Raw genomic sequence first — 15,003 nt, forward strand, 5'->3', positions numbered from 1 at the left:
GCTCAGGACTCTTCTCCCAAGGAAAATGCTGCTCTGATTCCATTACTCTTTCGTCGCTTACTGAGTAAGCGAGCAACGCTGTTCTTTCAAGTTGAGTCACCTCCAGGGTGACTCCTCATGTCAGCCCCTTCCTGAAGTGAAAAGATAAAGAGTGTGAGGTGGGGAGGAAAATGAGGGGTGAAGAATAAAGAGGCCAGATGTCCGGTCAGAGGCTCTCCTCCTTCCTGAGTGTGCGGACCACACCAGCACGCAAGTCTCCGCACTTCCTGACAACATAACAGTGCCGAGAAATGAATTCTGTAACTTACTGAAATGTCCAATTCCACCAGAAGAGTGGTTCTTACGGCATCATCTGTAGTCAGTTGAACTGCCTTTGAAATTGGAACTTGAAAAGTTGGATCCACTGAAGTCACAGATGCTTGGCTTTCCTCCTTGAGAAACAAATGTGATAAAATATTACAAAATGCAAATTTCAATTTTACTTGCCATTGCTTCACTTAGTGACCAGGTAAGATCCATAGGATTTTATAAAATAGCCTAGATATTTAAGTATTCTTTTCTAAGGCAAATGGCTATAGACAGGCCTCTCGATCTTTTAGAAGAGATAGCTCATCCACATCTTAAACTCCTTGACTGTTAGACAAATTTCTGAGATAGATACTGAAAATTATCAGATACCAGCATGTTCCTGTAAAGCCCTAATAGTCTTCCAAATAAACCATGCTAAAGGAGACCATATATGCATGCACAATTTCAGGATGGAGATTCTAAAGGAAAGGACATATTTGGGGTTGGGAGACACCTGCACAGAGGTTCACAAGAACCCACAGAGTGGTGGGCCCTGGTGTGGCTATGTTCCACACCTGTGCTCGTCAGTCCAGGAGCCACCAGCCATGTGCCTAAGCACCTGAATTCTTAGTTTTATTTTCATTTATTTAAATTTAGGCAGCCACGCGTAGCTAGCGGCTCCTGTATTAGCACAGGTCTTGGGAAACCACAAAGAACCCAATTCGTTGTACTAGTTCTGTTCCTTTTCTAACTTGAAGTTTCTAAGTTCTGTTGAAGACAGAAACTTTCAAAATGCTCAACAGTTAAACCTGGACAAGTGGCTATGTGGAAAAACTGCGAAGAGGATCAGAGCTCAGCGCCTGACAGGGCCTACGGGGCACTGGGAGATGCCCCTGCCTGAGAGAGCCTTCAGCAAGGCTGCTAGGAACGCTGTCAGCAGATGGCCCTCAGCTAGCTCACAGTCACCTCGGAGAGTGACCTCAGCATTCCCAGGTCATGCCTCCTTTCAGAGGCAGCCCATATCCAATGGCTAACTGAGGACTATAAACACCCAGCCCCTTTGCCCCAACTCAGGACAATGTTGAAGGGCCATCCCAGCTCCGGAGAACCCTGTGAGGCTGGTTGGGGCCTCTGCTGGGACACATCACAGCCCACTTCCCACTGTGCCCAACTCCAGCTTCTGTCCCCTCCATTCCCCAAGGTGAGGATCCCAAGGGGATAAAAAATAATCACCTAAAAATCAACCTAAAAAATCATCACATAGTTTGATTCAAAGGAACCCAGTCTGTGACAGCTGGTGCTAGAGTGGTTTCAAGAAAGATGCTAAAATGGGAGTCTAGAGCTGGATCACCGACCTGGCTGACAATGAGCACACGACACCGGTGACAGATGGGAGACAGAGAGCACAAGGTGACAGGTGCAAGAGCTAAGTGGGACGGTGCACCATAACAGGGAATGCATTAGCCAGTACACAGGAGCTGGTGCTTGAGATCTATGGGGAAATGGCACTGATAAGGCCAGTAGAATTGTGGGCATTGCCAAGCTTCACTGACACTTCTGGAAAAAAACGCAAAAAGCTGAGAAAAACTAATCAACAATGAAACACTAAGTGTGAAAGCCAGAAAACATGCTCTGGAGCACACAAAGAAGCTGCTCATCTCATGCACACTGACAGAATGCTAAGGCCTAACTTGGACAGGCAAAGAATGGCCTCCAGGCAGCTGAGAGACGGACATGTGGGTCGAAAATCTTGAACCCCTAGATTCCCTTGCACCTGCTGAGCCTGCAAAAGTAACTACTTCTTCCTATGAAGAGCAAGAATTTTCTTCTTGCATTAAGACCTCTGCCCTGCAAGTCACGTCCACATTCCCAACTCCTGCATCCCACCTCCTCTCCTAGCTGCTGAGCCAGTAAGGGTTAAGTCACAACATACCAGGCCTCAGATGGGCTGGACCAGCTAAGACAGGCGAGGGACCATGCTCTGAAGAAAGTGTAGGACACAGCAACACGCACCAGCAGAAACCATCAAAGTATGTACAAGATGGAAGGTTGAAGTCCTGGGCTAACAAAGTTAGAACGTCAACTTGGAGAGAGGAGTTTTGCTCATTGGGAGCACTATCCCAGAATACTGGCTTTAACACCTTGGCAACACTCTCTAGAGATGGTTATGAGCCAAGGAGAAAGTAAAAGTCCAGACTTAATGAGACAGAACTGCGGAGAGTTCCACGGCCAGCATCAGAGGACAGGAGTAAAAGGCCCAGGGATGTGGAGAGTAGAGTGGATGAAACTATGAAGAGCCCAAACCTCTCCGATGACGCTGTCCCTGAGCACCCGGAGCACACACCACTGCCTAGGCCGACAGGACAGCGCTGGTGAGGGGCACCAGCATCACGGAGAAGGTCAGGGCTGCCTGCTCTGCTGGCCAGAGCCAACAGACTGGGCCAACAGCAATGGAAAAACCTGGACCACCAAAGAACAGAGGGGCGTGGGAGCACTCAGCCAGCAAAGTCCTGCAGGGTGTTAGAGCGAGTCATAATTATCACAGGAGAAAGGCTGGAGGGGCTGCTGGAAGCAGCCCCCCACAGGTGGTGTAGGTTGGTGGGGGAGACTCAGCAACATTACAGAAACTGTACTCAATTAAAGTCCTTCTTCCAGGGAGTAAACATATACTGGGCAAAAGGGAATACCCAAATACTCCAGGAACTGCTAGAAGAGGGTCCAAGTTAGGCTGTTACCCAGGAACCCAAAGTGTAATCATGGGCACATACTAGAGTGGGGCCTATAGGGCCAGGCTGTAAATGGGAATCCTAGGCCAAGTCTGGCTCCATGGGTCCACTCAGTTCTTGGCCTGTGGTTAAGGGCTATACAGTGGAGAGGCCAAGAGGAAGCCTCTGAATTAGACGCTGTCCTCTCCCCTCACCCAGGTAGAAAGTGAAAAATACAGCATCCTGAGGAATGGCAGGTATCAATACTACCCCTAAAAATATACAGGACTGGGGATGGTCTCCACCTAAGTGACCAACCTGGTCCCTGCATGCAACCAGGCGGATCCTGGGGATTGACAATGAACCACAAGGAACACAAGCAGTAGCTCCAACTGCAGCCTCCGTGAAGGATGGTTTCTTTCGCTAGAGCAGATTCATATGGCCTCAGATACATGGCGTGTGGACAAGAGTGAGCCATTGTGCTCTTTTCCAGCTCTATCCCTAAAGAGGGCCACACACTTTCACTTGGAACTTTCCATTTACAATTTTGCCGCAAGAGGGTGATAATGCTCCTGCCAGCTGTTACAAAACAGTCTGAATCACTGTGGAACATCTGGACACCCAGCAAAACATCACACCAGCCCACTACACAGGGATATCATGCTACTCACACTAAACGTGCAAGAAGTGGCTAGTGTGTGTGTGAGTCTCTGGAAAGGTCCAGGCCCTGTGCAGACTGAAGGCCCAGTGCTCCAAGTACAATTTCCAGGAGCCCAACAGCCTGGGGCATGCCAGGCCGCCCCCTCCAGGAAAGGACACGCTAATGCATCCTTGTACCTCACTTCCCCTGGAGAGAAGGAGAACAGAAGGTAGGCCCTCCAGTATCTGGAGCAGCATCTCCCACCCCTGGGATGACAGCTCCAACCCAAACAGCAGGTGACACAAGAGGCAGCCGGTTGAGAGAGGGGCCCTGAGCAGGAAAGGGCTGTGTGGCAGGTCCAAGTGATGGTGTGGACAAGAGCCCCTGCAGCTTGTCCCACAGGATCCAGAAACCCCACAGGCTACGAGACACCAGGACTGGTGGAACAGATGCTGTGTGGAGCGGGACTGGCTGGGAAGACACTGAAGCTCAACTGCCTGCTCCACCCAGTGCTGCTCCCCCCTCCTCTCCTCGGGTCCCTAATGTGAGGATCCCAAGATGCCCCCACCAAAAAAAAAAAAAAATCATTTTCCAACCCCTTATCCTCTAAGTGTATCCCTTGAACAAATGTACACAAATAGGACTTAAATAGTTGAGGTTTTAAAAATCTCTCCACCACATTACCAGGAACTAAAGCCTCTTTAACGACCTGTGCCATACCGGAAGCATTCTCAGGTCCTCCTCCTGAAAGCGCCCCGTCCGATAAACCACGTTCACAGGCCTCTGCCACACGCCCCGTCCTTGTGGCAGGCAGCAGGGCACTCTACCTGCCCGTGCGCCCACACCCACTGTCCAGCCAGAGGCTGACTGCATGCACTCCTGTCTAGTCCCAAGCCTGACAAAAATGTACTCATTATAATTACCTCACCTAACTAAACAATTTGCACAGTAATGAAGCATAAGTGGAAAACAATCCCCGACAGAGACAGCCGTTTGTGTAAACACGTTTGTTTATCTGAGGCTCTAGAAAGACACTATAAGCCACTATCCTATCAGGTGTGGGCCAACAGTTCTAATGTACTAGAAAGTTGTATTTAAATTGCTTCTCAAGTGTCTAAGCCCTGCTTCATTAAAATAAGAAATCAAGAAACAAATCGTGACCCTGCACTGAGGGTGAAGTTTATGGGAGAAAGCCCACAGGGAACTGCACAATGAGCCACTCTAAAGAAAGAGGGCGTGGCTCTCCATGGAAAGATCAGCTGCAATGGAAATTTATTCTAGGCATGTTGGAAGAAGTTTCAGGGTGCCATATGCTGGCATTAGTGAGGAGAAATGAGTTGTTATTCAACTTAATGCTCAAAATTTACATACTACTTTAAAGGCACTTCTTTATTGTTAGAAAAAATACACTTGAGCAAAAAAAATGACAATATAGGCAAAAACTGGTCTGAAGATGTTACCAAGAAAAAGAATAATCCTGGGGCGCCTGGGTGGCTCAGATGGTTAAGAGTCTGCCTTTGGCTCAGGTCATGATCCCAGGGTCCTAGAATCAAGCCCCACATCGGGCTCCTGGCTCAGCGGGGAGCCTGCTTCTCCCTCTCCCTCTGCCTCTCCCCCTGCTCATGCTCTCTCTCTCTCTCTCTCTCTGTAGCTCTGTGTCTCAGATGAATAAATAAAATCTTAAAAAAAGAAAAGAAAGAAAGAAAGAAAGAGAATAATCCCCAAAGTGGAGCATCCCAGGACACCACAAGTCCATGCTGGAAAACAGATTTTACTGTAAATTAGTGTTTTCAAGTGTAGCTGAGGTAATTTCCTGAGTGCCCACAACAACTGGCCATCACCTGACTCACATCTAAAATGAGAAACAAAGCAGAAGTGATATAATACAAGTGCTTCTTCGATGCCCAGGCAAACTTTCTCTGTGAGGGACCAAACAGTAACCATCTCAGGCTTTGCCAGCCTCCAGGTACCCCCTGAACCCTGCCGCCAGAGCGCAGAAGCAGCCACAGACCACATGGGAAAGGACTGGCAGGCCGGGGTCCCCATAAAGCTTTACTTCCAAGATAGGCAGTGGACCACATCTGGCCAAGAGGACAGTTTGCTGACCGCTATTGTAATCTAATAAACAACAATAAAGCAAAACCCTGGGTAAGTTAATATTCTACAGCCTGAGGCATAAAGTAAAACCACTTACCTGGCCGAGAGACTCCTGCAGATGCACCTGCAAATATTCTGGTGGTAAGGCGGGAATATTCAGAGAGGCTTGTGAAAGTGGGGGTATCGAGTGGGTAAGTGAGGACTCAGATTCTGCTGGTGGGGCACTTGGCTGATTTCTGTTCACTGTATTCTGCTCCCGCACCTCAGAACCCTTTCTCCCCGGAGCATCTAATCGCAGGAGTCCAGCTTGTGATTCAATGTGTAGTAAGTCTGGTGTCACAGGACCCGTCCGTTGGGAGGCATCAGGTGCCACCTTGAGAGCCCCGTTCCCCTGCTCTTTTCCTCTACTGGCCGTAAAATGCTTCGTGAGGGCAGCCCAGAGTCCATCAATCCATGGCTCAACCACAAGTTCTAAACTAGATTGTTGTAATAAAAAAGGAAAAAATAAATCCCTAAGTTCTCCATTTAAACATACAATAATGGGACAACAGCAGTCTACTTGACAGAATGCTATGCAAATGTCAAAAACACTAAATACAATGACTACTCAGAATACAAAATATACTTATCGTTAAGTTAAAAACAGTATTGTGTGCTCGTTAGAACTTCAGCTGTAAAAAAACTGAGCACACATAAAGGTCAGAACAGAAATGAAGGCATTTTAAAAGTAATAGGTAACAGGAACGAGATTGCTCTTAACTTCGTAAAATATAGTTGGCAGTATTTTAAGAAGTTGTCATTTTAAGTGGGCATGCGAAATTCTGATGAGGTTAACAGAACTTAACCCAAATCCAAGTCTACTCTAATATCACATGATAATTACATACGTCAAATGCACCATCATTTCCCCCCCTAATTTAGTGATTTCTTTTTCCCCTATAGATTAAAAGATCACCAAAAAAATAACTCTGGATTAATGCTAGGTATTCTAAGTAAACAGTTCACACCTTCAACTGGTTCTGAACATTTCTGATGAAATTTTCAGGAAGTCTGAACATAAGAGGAAAAAAAAAAAAAACCCTAATTTTCCTTTAGGAAAGTTGAATGAATCATAGGTGCCTTTTAGAATGTGGTAGCGTATTTACTAATAAAGTAGGGCAAGCCAACAACAACATCCCCTACATTCTCACGGAGAAACTTGAAGTAAACTGAACAGGTAAGAAACCGTGCATGAGAATCTTGGAAATCACATCCTTCTCATTTTTAATCACAACTCAAAGGACATATCGATTAAATTCTAATTCATAAAGTTAAATGACAGGAGGAGGCACATTTCAGACCTCCGTCTTATGATTCTAGCTATAATCTCATTAGAACACACATCCACCCCTCAGAGCCTTTGGAAAAGCAAGTACATAAAATTCTGGGTTCAACAATGACAGCTATGTTTAAAATGCCATTTTCACAGCTCCGAAATATTAAGACAATAATACCCCCAACAGAAGAGCTAATTTCAGGGCGCCTGGGTGGCTCAGTTGTTAAGCATCTGCCTTCAGCTCAGGTCATGATTCCCAGAGTCCTGGGATCGAGCCCCACATCAGGCTCTCCACTCAGCGGGAAGCCTGCTTCTCCCTCTCCTGCTCCCCCTGCTTGTGTTCCCTCTCTCTGTCAAATAAAAAAAAGAGAGAGAGCTAATGTCCACGGAGTACTTACTACAGGGCAGACATTATTCTAAGAGGACAACCTGTATCAATTCATCTGTTCCTCCCCCAAAAAAATCTCCACAGCACACACTATTATCCCCTATTTCACAGAGGGAGAAAGTGAAGCCCACAAAGACACAAAACGTAAGTAACGTGACCAAGATTTCAGTCAGTGAAGGGGGGGCAGTGGTTATCAAGGATCTGCATGCAGGTAACTGGACTGCACTCTGCATTCTTAACCCCATCAATGTGGGGGCTGCTACACTAAGCCAGGATATATCCTTGAAAATAATTTTAGAAGAGGAAAAATTCAAGGGAGGTAGTTAGGTTGAAAATTCAAGAGATGCAGGTTGATGAAATACACATTCAAGAATTTTAACACTGGAACCAGTATATGAACAGGGAAACTGAAAGCCTCTGAAGAGAAAGAAAATACGGACTCAGTGATAGGCCCAATGGGTTCTGGAAGAAGTCAGCAAGTAAACGGCTCATGAGACAATAAACACTTAATGGCAACAGGACTCTGGCAAAAAACAACAAAACCCACACACACACACACAAATCAATATAAAGAGACAAAACTAAAAGGTGAACACGCAAGGCAATATGGTAGAGCTTTGTCACAATCAAGAACATATGCACTGGGGATGTGGAAAAAACCCAGCTCATCGCCACCACAGAAAATGATGCAGTGGAGGGTGGGCTACGTGGAAAGAGAAGTGTCTCCAGCACACCTGTGCAAGGTGGTGCTATGCAGAAAAGACATTCGCTGAATTTGTCATTCATAAACAAAGATCAAGTAAGAAGTTAATACATACTCCAAGTAGGAAAAAATCAAGTGGCTGTGCTGTCATCTGCTGAAATAGCCAAAAGCTAAATGATAAACTTAGTTGTAGGACAACATCTATAAGATTTTTGAATAAAGACATAAAGAGGATCTGAAAGGTGGCACATAGGGTGAAATACCGAACTGTAAAAACAAGAGTAAACTAATGGAAACAGGAATTATTTTTCTGGCTGGCATGGTGGCAAGCGGCCATTAGGATGGTAAGGAGAGAGCCAAGGCACGCAGCATGCTGTGAACGCCTCTGGTCTGTGTTCTCTGCTGGGCGCCCTCCATGTGAGGGCCCGCAACCAGTCACTGTGTGTGCACGGCAGAGAAGCAAACGCGCAGGCTATCAAAGTTCCTAAAGAAAATGCGGACTTCTACAAATGCCTACACACTTCAAGACAAAAATAACTTTCCTGGGGCATCTTTTCAAATTTCTTCCATTAGCAGGTACCGAGATGCACAAGGCACTTAAAAAAGTCAACAGAATATATAAATCAAGCGCTGGCTGATCTTTGGTCCTAGGAAAAAAGCTAACAAGAGGAAAATAACAGTCTCAAAATAAAAGCTTCAGTGCTAAATCAAAAATCATCACATTTTATAAACTCACAAACTTGCATCCAGTACACAGAAGGGCTGACAGGAAATGGCGGAGGAGAAGCACGCTGCTCTTACCCCACACAGTCATCCGCATGTCCGGTGTCATAGAAATGCTGGGCACCAAGCTCCTGAAGTCGCTTATCAATGATCTTCCCACCATTACAGAAGTATGTGTATTCTGAATCACCGAGCCCTAAGGAGCCCAAATAGGTTATGAGTACACACACAGTAAGGTTTAAATTTAAAGAAGAGATACAAATATTTAAAACAGTACCATTCCATGCTCTGATTAATAACGCACACCTTCATATCTTCTGAGGCTTTCCTTGAGTGATACTAAGTATGCAAATATTTGCCTTCTATTTTACAATATTAAAGTACCAGACCCATCAAAACAGAAACAAACACTTCTTGGCCCCTGTTAACAGGAATATTTTCACATTTTTGTTTCCATGAATCTATGTAAAAATATGGGAATCTTAGAAAAAAAATTAGGTTTAAAAAAACCATAATATCTGTATTTGCAGACTTTTCTGATCTAGAGCAGAGTTCTGCAAACTACAGCCTGTGGGCCAAACACCACTCAGTCTCTCTCTAAAGTTGTGTTGGACCACAGCCAAGTCCACTTGTTCACCCACTGTTTATGGCGGCTCTCCAGCTGCAACAGCAAAGTAGTTGTTATAAAGAACACATGGTCTGCAAAGCCTAAAATATTTATCATCTGGCCCTTTATTGATTTTACTGACCCCTAATTGAGAGCATAGACAGGTACATCTGCAACATAATCATTCCCTATATTTTTGTGTTAGATGAATTAGGAACTGCTATGTTTCCTGGTAAGAAAATGGACTAACATTTTCAAACGTGGTTAAAAATTTAAGACTAAAAGCATCAATTTCTCAGTTGTTTAATCATCTCCATGTACTTTCACAAAAAAAAGAACAGGGTGAGATATTGTTGGGGGGGGTCCATAAATGGCCTAGGAGTGACTAGAATGCTTGGATACTTTTTTTCAGGAATTTTTTAAAGCAACACATACACGTTCATTCTTGAAAATAAAGAAATTAGAAAAAACCTGAATAAAAAATGTAAATATTCTAAAATAAGTTATACAAGACAGATCTTAGCCAGGGTCATAACCTCAAATTTCTAATCAGTTAGTTAGCATAATCCATCTTTATCAGATACCCTCCCCCAAAATAATTCTCAAAGAGGATTCAAAGAACATAGACCACAAGCCAGGAATACGGGCTCTGAATTCTCTCTCTGGTGTTCTATCTTACTGAGCTGGTCCTTCTGATACTTAATCTTAGTTTTTTAATCTATACTTCACAGAGCCCTAGGCCAGTGTTTCCTAGCCTGGAATGCATATTAGAATCACCTAGGAGTTTTTAAAACCACTGATGCCAGGACTCCACCTCCGAACAATTAAGTAAGAATTACTGGAGGTGGGACCAGGTAACAGAACTCAAGGAAAACCTCCCCCAGCTGATCCTAACATATGGCCGGGATTGGCAATCATCCTAGGGCAGTGGTTCTCAGGGAGATCAGATCTACCTGGGAGCTTCTGGATTTTTCTTTTTTCCTCTTAAAAACAACAAAAACAAAAAACCCAATAAAATAGAATTCAGAGTTGCTCCTTCAGGGTTTTTCTTTCTTTTTTTTTTTTTAACCAAGTTTGGGCAGGGGTGGGGGGTGGGGGTGGACTAGCTGTTGATATTCTTAAAAGGTTTCCTAGTTGAATCTGATATGCGCCCATGGTTAAGAATGCTACTCCCGGGGCTCCACAGACGAGCCGCTATGGGATGAAGACAGAGGAGGCATTCACAGAACACAGAACATTATAGAAACGTATAAAACACGTAACTGTAAATAGAAAACCAAGAACAAAATCTATACAACCACGTATCATGGTTTTGAAGGATACATTCAGATACCAGAATTAAAACCAGGAATAACTGAGGGCAGGCAGAACGCAGAGTCCATACCCAGTAATCCATAGTGCAGGTGAGCAAAGAAATCTCCCGGCAGAGCCTTGTCCTGTATTGCTTTCACGAACTTGCGCGCAGTGTCAGGTGGGTCTCCAGTGCCAGTGGTGGAAACAACCACAACAAGAGGCGCGGTCTCGGTTTTCAGATCATACTACAAAATGAGGACAGCATGTCAGGGATCTCCGGCTGTACACAGTTTTGATTTAACACATCAGCAAGGCAACCAGCTAGGTCTCTACCCAGAACCAGTCATCCGTGCTTCATGTGGCTTCACAGCACAGAGGGTGTGGAGTGTTTCCAAGTTGGGAAAGTGCAAGTGTTACTCCTCAGACACCACGGAACCTGGGTCACTCCTCACTTCCTCTGGGTCCAGGGAGCTGGGAATACTGAGCAGGTAAATGGAGATCATTGGCATTTGGTGTCTTACAGATAAAGTTTCTTCAGTCTAATTCTCACCTAAATTGAAATATTCCAAAGAGAGCACTCACCCTATTTCTAATGATTCCATGAGCTCTACTGCTCATGTGTATCATCGAATCTGACTCTGAGGGATTCACTTATTTTTCATGCTGATACAAGGATCTGAGCTAACAGACTACCTAGTGATTTGATGCTTACAGGGGACAACACAAACCGTGTATTGAACTTTTACAGTTAAAGTAACTTCACCTCGACAAGGACTATCATGACCCAGGAAGTGGACAGCTATCTGTTTAAACTTGGATCAAGAACTGGAGAAATCAATCAGCTGGGGAGAGCAAACAGGAGTACTAACATGGCACTAAAAAAAAGAACATGTACTATTCACCTAATGTTCAAACAGCTGCTGGCCTAGGTGGTGAGGTGACCCCGAGGGGCCAAATCAGGGCTAGTTATATGGTGCTGACAACTTTTTGCTTGTAGTAACAGATTCAGATTATATTCTAGCATGTGGCATCCTCAACGCCAACACTGAAGTTACTGTAGGATTACAGAACCTGCCGATTGGTGGTGTCCTCCAGGATGCTCCCTGTTGGGTGAGTGGCTACATCTGGAGTCACCTTGACCCTGATGCATAAAGGAACATGAAGGTTCTCCTATGAGCTGAGTTTATAATTCACTTATGCTGCTGACAGTCTAGTCTTTTGAACTAGAGATGTGGGAAAGGCCAGAGGAGGTTATGAACTTGAGTCAGTGTATGAGCAGGGTAGTTTTTAAGGTACTGAACTAAATTTGACTTGTTAGTGGCTGGCACGTCAACTTGGGCTTATACAAAAGCTCCTGCTAGTTGCTATGGACTGCATTGTCTAAGAAAGTAAAATCTGGAGAACTCAATCAGACTAACTGAAAGAAGAATACAGATGTTACAATCTTACATGACCTAAGGTAGGAATTTCTGCAGAGACTGAGAGTAAAAATAAGCAGTCCCTGACCTAAAGAAGCTCAATCTTCTCTAGATCCTTACACATCTGCTTTAAATTCTATTCCACGAAAGAACTGCATGGTCCTTCACTTGAAGGAACTCTGACATGAATGGCAAGGTCTTTATTTTGGGGAAATACAAACAGGGCACTGGGATTTGTGAGCTGGAAAACACATGTGTGCAGGCGAACACACATCTCTTTCGTTCTCACAGCTGCCCTGAGAGATAAACAAGGCAAACACTACTACTTCCCCTTATGGTTGAGGAGTAATTACTTGTTTCAGGTTTTTGAGACTGTTTAGTCTAATTTAAATGTACACTTGATTTGTTAAAAAAATGACAAATCTTACAACACAGTTGATAAAGTAGATTTGACAGTTGAAAAAAAGAAAAGTGTACAGAGGCATTTAGCAGCCTACTTCGCTGTTTAACATCGCCTCCCAACCAAAATACTTCAAGCATAAAACAGTAAAAACCGTGAGTAACCATTTACCTTATCTGACTCACTAATACAGTGAAGATCTGCAGAAAATCCATGTGCAAATGCTTTTTCACATATTTCTTCTGCTATGGCCTTTGCCTGTCCTTTCTGTGTTGCATAGAGTAACAGAAACCTCCTCATAACCTCACGGCATATGCTACAGCTTTAACACACTGTAAAACAGAAGAGAGAAAAAGGGATTTTTTTTTTAATTGAGGAGTACACCACAGGTATTAATTTTCCCTCACAATCTTTTTTAAAAGACTCCAACAATATCCACAAATAACATTTAATAGATTTCTCTATAAATATGTTAGTGTAATTCTCAGTCAGTCTAAAAAAGAGAATTCATCAAACCAGGGAGAATACAGGAGTAAAGCTCTAAGTCCATGGCTCAGAAATCTGAGGCTGGGGTCAGACGACCTGCGCTTGAATCCAGCATCCATCACTCACAACTGCAGCACTTCAGGCAAACTCTTCAACCCATCTGTGCCCCGGCTCCCTCACCCTTAAAATGGGGATAATAGTATCCACCTGACAAAGATGTGTGAGCTGCAAAGACCTGAACCAGAGCTGAGACACAGCAGTACTCCAAAAATCTCAGATATTTTTATTTTATAAAAATGTAATGGGGCGCCTGGGTGGCTCAGTCGGTTAAGCATCCACCTTCAGCTCAGGTCATGATCTCCGAGTCCTGGGATCGAACCCTGAGTCGGTCTCCCCGCATAGCGGAGAGTCTGCTTCTCCCTCTCCCTCTGCTCTTATGCATGCTCTTGCTCTCAAATGAATGAATAAAATCTTAAAAATAAAGTGTAAAAATTCCATTGGAAGTATAGGACTTTGTTCCTACGTGATCCTAATACCAAATAAGCTAATCACAGTGAAGTTAGTCAAGCTCCATACTCTGCTCTACTGTTCAATTCAGTATCAGACACAGAGGTGAGAGCACGGGTGTGTATGCATACAGAGAGGAACTATTTCCAGTCCACCCAAGCTTCAACTGTTTTCCCTGAAGAGAAGACCAGGAGTAAACTACGGGACTCGAGCCCGTGGGGAGGCGGTCTAGATACTTTTTTCTCCATACTCATCCAGGATCTAAGGCGGGGGCACTGTCGGGGGCCGGCTGGCTCAGTCGGAAGAACGCTGAGACCCTTGATCTCGGGGCGATGAACTGCCAGCACCCACGCTGGGTGTTAAGACTCCTTAAATAAAACTTAAAAAAAAAAATAAGAGAACTGGGGGACTGTCAACTTGTAGGAGCTGATTTCAATAAACCGATATCAAATCCCGGCTTTTTGGGAATGGACCATCAGTAGTTTATGCTCCACTGATCAGGTACATCTAGGGATAAATTAAGCCACAAAGAAATTAAGAGAATTGTGTTAGAAAACATTAAAATCGCGGGACGTCCTCAGGGAGAACAGCGCCGGGCACCGAGCAGGTGCTCAGGGAGTCGGCTAAGCGAACGCGGTGAAGCCAGCACCCATCTCGGACTCGGCGAGAACGGCGGAAACGCAGTGATGGAAAGGCCACCGCTTACCGTCTCTCTGGCTACGGACCTCGAGCTCTTGCTGGGCGCCCGGCCCAGCGCCGGGCGCCCCTGTGCAGGAGCGACCCCTCGGACCCACCACCGCCTTCCACAGGTCTGTGACCCGGTTCTCAGAGGCGGATCCCCGGCACCCGCAGGGCACCGGCAGGCGGAGCAGGGGGAGCAGCACCCCGCGTCACCCCTTCCCGGCGCCCCCGCGGGTCCCGTTGCCCCCCAACCTAGGGAAGTGTTCTGGACGGAGACGCCCGCGGAGGGGCCCGCAGCGACCTGCGGGGCCAGCGCCATGCGTGTTAACGCCGCCGCGCGGGCGGACCCGCTTCCGGGGGGGGCGACGGGAGGCCCCTGGGGCCAGCCTCTGGCGCAGCCAGCCCAGCCCTCCGCCCAGCGGGCCGGACTCCCGACCGACCCGCGAGCGCCCAGCCCGGCCGCGAGAGGAACGTGCGGGCGCGGAGGTCGGGGCCTTCCCCCACCCTGTACCGCCTCCCCGCGGGCTCGAGGCGGGCGGGCAACCCGCCCGGAGAACAGCGGCCACCGGCTCCCACCTGAGGGCGAAGGCCGGAGACACTCTAGGACCGCGGAGGACCGCGAGCCCTGCTCCCGCGCCTGCGCAGTCTGTCACGGCGCGCGCCTGTCCAGCGCCCAAGACCAATAAGGAGCTCAGGAAGGAACTGGGCCAATCACAGCGCTTCGGGCGCGGGCGCGGCCTTCTCCTTGCGCA

The 15,003-nt window shown here is 46.1% G+C and overlaps 1 protein-coding gene across 3 annotated transcripts in view; it reads right to left on the reverse strand.

The window, feature by feature from the left end:
* The window catches only part of MTRR (5-methyltetrahydrofolate-homocysteine methyltransferase reductase), a 32,187-nt gene extending 17,273 nt beyond the window's left edge, over window positions 1–14,914 (reverse strand). For 2 of the 3 annotated variants that reach the window (XM_073891096.1, XM_025867477.2), the window contains exons 1-6: window positions 14,828–14,914; window positions 12,749–12,909; window positions 10,851–11,004; window positions 8,938–9,055; window positions 5,828–6,206; window positions 309–431 (exon numbers count right to left, since the gene is read on the reverse strand). In XM_073891096.1, the coding sequence (XP_073747197.1) occupies window positions 309–431; window positions 5,828–6,206; window positions 8,938–9,055; window positions 10,851–11,004; window positions 12,749–12,877 (903 nt within the window). In that variant the 5' untranslated portion in view covers window positions 12,878–12,909; window positions 14,828–14,914. Of the gene's footprint in view, window positions 1–308; window positions 432–5,827; window positions 6,207–8,937; window positions 9,056–10,850; window positions 11,005–12,748; window positions 12,910–14,276; window positions 14,777–14,827 lie in introns of those variants that run through there. The other variant, XM_073891095.1, reaches the window with a different exon arrangement.
* Window positions 14,915–15,003: the final 89 nt, after the last annotated feature.

This window comes from Callorhinus ursinus, unplaced genomic scaffold, assembly GCF_003265705.2.
Source record: "Callorhinus ursinus isolate GAN/ISIS: 27379988/994484 unplaced genomic scaffold, GSC_fseal_2.0 scaffold3, whole genome shotgun sequence".
NCBI classification, from domain to species: domain Eukaryota; kingdom Metazoa; phylum Chordata; class Mammalia; order Carnivora; family Otariidae; genus Callorhinus; species Callorhinus ursinus.